Source organism: Piliocolobus tephrosceles, unplaced genomic scaffold (assembly GCF_002776525.5).
Source record: "Piliocolobus tephrosceles isolate RC106 unplaced genomic scaffold, ASM277652v3 unscaffolded_26880, whole genome shotgun sequence".
Taxonomy (NCBI): Eukaryota; Metazoa; Chordata; class Mammalia; order Primates; family Cercopithecidae; genus Piliocolobus; species Piliocolobus tephrosceles.
The window spans coordinates 1-4,199 of record NW_022309732.1 but is presented as its reverse complement, the minus strand read 5'-3'; the positions used below and the strand labels follow the sequence as shown (position 1 = coordinate 4,199).

The 4,199-nt window shown below is 58.4% G+C and overlaps 1 protein-coding gene across 1 annotated transcript; it reads right to left on the bottom strand.

The window, feature by feature from the left end:
- Positions 1-1,649: 1,649 nt before the first annotated feature.
- On the bottom strand, positions 1,650-4,193 carry LOC111533926 (calponin-2-like). The gene is made up of 3 exons (XM_023200574.2): positions 3,909-4,193; positions 3,593-3,739; positions 1,650-3,081 (listed from the first exon to the last, which is right to left on the bottom strand). Exons 1-3 carry the CDS (start codon positions 4,179-4,181, stop codon positions 2,806-2,808), a joined length of 696 nt encoding a protein of 231 aa, XP_023056342.2. The 5' UTR covers positions 4,182-4,193; the 3' UTR covers positions 1,650-2,805.
- Positions 4,194-4,199: the final 6 nt, after the last annotated feature.

Genomic DNA, 4,199 nt, shown 5'->3' with positions numbered 1-4,199 from the left:
GGAGCCAGAGAAAGAGTCAGGCGAAGGGGCTGGGATAGAGACTCCTGGAGCCAGCGATTCCTGATCTCTTTACAATGGGCCGGTCCACCTCTGACACCGATGGAGAATCTGAAGCTGACAAAGGGGCAGGAAGTTGCTAAAGGTGACCGGGCCGGAGCTGGGACCTTGGAACCAGACCCTTACGCCAGGGTTCGTTCCTTTACATCAAGCGGGATTTAGGATCTGGGGGAGCGGCCTCAGTTTCAACATTTGTAAAATAGAGCAAGGGGGAGTGCAGTTCTAACGGGCCGGGGGCTGCAGGTGTGTGATTGGCAAAGGCCCTTTTAAGAGTCCTAGATGTCCGATGCCCCTCTTGAGAATTAGTAGTGGTCAATTCAGCCGCCCTCAACACTCACCGGAAGGAAAGGAAGGGTCAGAGACTGGACCCCTAATTCCCAGGGAACGTACATCCCTCTCGGCCCCAACCCCGCATTCTCGAGTCTCGGGGCTTCCTCCCTCTCCGACTCCTTCTCACCGTTCCAGGGGCTCCCCAGCTCTTGCCGCCTTCCCTCCGCCCTGCAGCAGGCAGGGAGCGCGGCGCCCTTACTTAAGCCAATCGCCCCGAGCTTCCCCGCGCAGTTAGCAGCGCCGGGCCACGCCCTTGCCTCTGCACGCTGCTATTGGGCAGCCTGCCCGTCACTCACGGGACGGCTCCGTTGGAGCTGCGCGAGCCGAGGGAGGAGGCGGGATCACAGAAGGGCCTCGCTGAGCCGGAATTCTTAAAGGGACCGCGCGGTTCTTGCTGCATCACCGTAGGGTGGCGGGGTGCCCGGCTGGTCCCAGGCGGACCGGCCTCCGGGAAAGAGGCTGAGCTGTCTTTGGGGAGCCAGGCTGCCTCCCCACGTTGCATAGCCAGCTGCAATACCGTAGCTCCGGATTGCAGGAGTTCCTTCTGTCCCTGCTGTCCCCGGGGCTGGCCAGGCTCTCTCCAGTCTAGTCCAGACTCTGGGACTCCACTTGTCCGTCTGTAAAGTGGGGGTTCCACTAGAATCATTCGTCCATTCATTCATTCCACGAACGCTCCTCGGTTTCCGCAGTTGGACAAGGCGATGGCAGGAGGAGGGGGGCCAACATTCTAGAGGCTCAGGTCATAATGGTTACCCCGATTTTGAGGAAAACCCATTTCCCACTCTGGAAGAATTTATTTCACAGGCTGGAGGTGAAGCTGAAATGGGAGTGTGTGGGACCACAGCTTTGAAAGCGCTGGGGAGAGTGAGAAGCACGGGGAGGGCTCCAGCGGCGGAAGGCGGTGGCATTGCCGCTGGGGCTTTGAGGATAAACAGGAGTTCGCCAGCGGGGAGACATCCAGGCTGAGGCCAGGAGGCTTGCGTTGTGAAGCAAGGTGCAGCCAGAGCGCATCGAGAGCCTTTGAGGCAACTGCCTCCTCTCCAACTGGCCAGGAAGCCCAGCCTCTCCCTCTACCGCAAGTCCCGGCCCTTCAAATCATTCATTCCACCCGGACTCACCTGTGGCTTCAGCTTTTACTCCTCCTCCCAGTGGTGAGCTGGACATTTTCCCCTTGATCCCCCCCATCCCCCAAGACCCCCACTCTACCCACAAAAGCATCAAAGCAAAACACGCCCTCATCGACGCCAACTCTCTCAGCCACCTTTTCTTCTTACAAACAGAGGTTTTATTGCGTTTGGTCCACAATCGTATTTCACATTATCTCATGGAGCAGGGCCCCTGGGTGGGAGTCCCTGTGCAGTACTTGGCGGGGCGTGTGGCCGGGGGAAGATGGAGAAGTATAGCTTGTCGAGCGCAGAAAGGAGGGTTGGGGGCTCCTTAAAACCTACTGAGGGGCCAGGCATGGTGACTCACACCTCTAATCTCAGCACTTGGGGAGGCCGAGGCAGGTGGATCACATCTGAGGCCAGGAGTTTGAGACCAGCTTGGCCAACATGAAGAAACCCCGTCTCTACTAAAAATACAAAAATTAGCCGGGCGTGGTGGAGCACCTGCAGTCCCAGCTACTCGGGAGGCTGAGGCTGGAGAATCGCTTGAGCCCGGGAGGTGGAGGTGCAGTGAGCCGAGATTGCGCTACTGCACTCTAGCCTGGGTGACAGCCACAACTAAAACAAAACCTACTGAGGCCAGAGTGGGTTGGGGGAGGGTAGCATGGAGAGGGGATCAGGCTTAGCCCCAACAACTCAGAATTTCACTTCCCTGTACGGCCTTCACTTTCCCCACCTGGCCCCGGGGGCAGATCTGAGGGTCTGAGGTCTGTTGGTCCTGGGGAAATCCAGTCACTTGGGAGCCGGAGATATTTAGCATCATGGCAGGGCCCCCTTTCCCAGGTGACTGATTTCCCAGCACCTTCTCCACTGTCCCTGCCCCATTCCTCAGGAATAAAAAACAAAACGTATTTTTCTTTTGTGAAGACTTCCTGAAACTTGCAGAGAAACCACAAACTGCTCAGCTGACAAAAGGGGGAAGAGGCGAGGCAACCAGAAACCTTTGGGAACCGGTTAGTCTCTTCTCCGCAGCACAGCCTGAACGTGCCAGCAGGGACCCTCGCCCTACACGCCCTACACATTATCGGGATATGGCCTTGACCTCCCTCCCCCACAGCCCGGTGGCTCAGCCCTGCGAAGGACCAAGGCAAAGGGGAAAAAAGCTCTGCTGCCTGATCCCACGCTGCCAATCACAGACCCTTGGTTGATTGGCAGCACTGAACCAGCTAAGAAAAAAAACAAAGATGAAAACACAGAAAAACCCAGAAACCCAGACAGGGAGACGATGTGGGAAGACAGCGTGCTGGGAGCCTCAGTAGCTGGCCTCCTCCTGGTAGTAAGGGGGATATTCAGGGACCTCCCCCGGGTCTGGGCAGTCGCCGGCGCCTGAGGGAGCCCCATCGGCCACTGTGCCTTGCGGGCAGTACTTGGGGTCATATATCTGTCGGCCCAGGCCGAAGACCTGGCCGCTCTGGTTGGCGCCCTGCGTGTAGCCCATCTGCAGGGACATGGAGGAGTTGTCACACTTGTCGGTTCCCAGCTTGGTGTCATAGATGTGCCGCCGCGTCCCGGGAGCCGTCATGCCCACCTGGAGAGGAAGGAAGGGTGGAGCAGGTCACGGTGGAGAGGAGGGGACCTTCACTGGGTGCAGTGGCTCACGCCTGTAATCCCAGCATTTTGGGATGTCGAGACGGGCGGATCACCTAAGCCCAGAGGCGGAGGTTGCAGTGAGCCGAGATTGCACCACTGCGCTCCAGCCTGGACAACAGAGTGAGATCTTGTCTCAAAATAAATACATAAATAAAATAAATAAAGATAAAAAAAAAGAAGAGGGATTGGGTGGACCTTTGGGCAGTCCTTAAGGGAAAATGAGACAGGGTGAGGTAGGAACTTCCCCAGGCACCCACAGCCAGGTGGAAACGACAGAGGTTGAAATCCAAGGCGGAGACGGAGCGCGGGGAGGGAAGTCGGAGGTGGTCTAGGGAAGGGACCGAGACGGAGAGCGGGGAGGGAAGCTGGAGGTGGCCTCGGGGAGGGGCCGACACCACAGATTGTGGCGGGACAGGGGGGGGCGTCTGGGGCACCCGGGTGAGCCCCACCTGGCTCGCACACTTGTTTGTGCCCATCTGGAGGCTGATGGTCGAGTGGTCCATGGGGGGCAGGATATGGTTCTTGGGGTCATAGAGATGCCTCCTCGTGCCGTACGCGGTCATGCCCGACTGGCTGGCGCATTTGTTGGTGCCCATCTGCAGGGAGGTTCGCGGGAGAGGTCAGACTGCATCCAACAAGTTTCCAGTCCCTCCCCGAACCTGAAGGAGCACAGGGCGCCATGTCGCTGTCCCCCAATGCCGCTGTCCCCCAACACCGTCGTCCCCCAATGCTGTGGTCCCTGGGGCTGGGGGAGCTGTCACCCACCTGCAGCCCGATGACACACTGGCCGGCCTTCATGGTGGCGTCGTCGAAATTCCGCTCCTGCTTCTCCGAGTACTTGACGCCGATGTCCACCCCGCTCTGCAGCCCCTTAGTCTTGGCCTTCCCCGCCAGGGTGAGAAGAGACACCTGCACCTGTGTCATGTTCCCACTCTCAAACAGGTCGTTTGCCTCGAACAGGTCCACAGGGTTCATGCCGTAGCTGACCATGGCCTTGATGAAGTTGGACAGGTTTTCTAGCTGGTGCCAGTTCTGCATGGAGCGGTTGATCTTGGG

Excerpts from the sequence above, each read along its gene's own strand:
- LOC111533926 (XM_023200574.2), bottom strand. The coding sequence starts at position 4,181 with ATGCAGAACTGGCACCAGCTAGAAAACCTGTCCAACTTCATCAAGGCC. Across the intron at positions 3,740-3,908 it reads AGTGTGTCATCGGGCTGCAG|ATGGGCACCAACAAATGCGC; the intron begins GTGGGTGACAGC and ends ACCTCCCTGCAG. Across the intron at positions 3,082-3,592 it reads CAAACAAGTGTGCGAGCCAG|GTGGGCATGACGGCTCCCGG; the intron begins GTGGGGCTCACC and ends CTTCCTCTCCAG.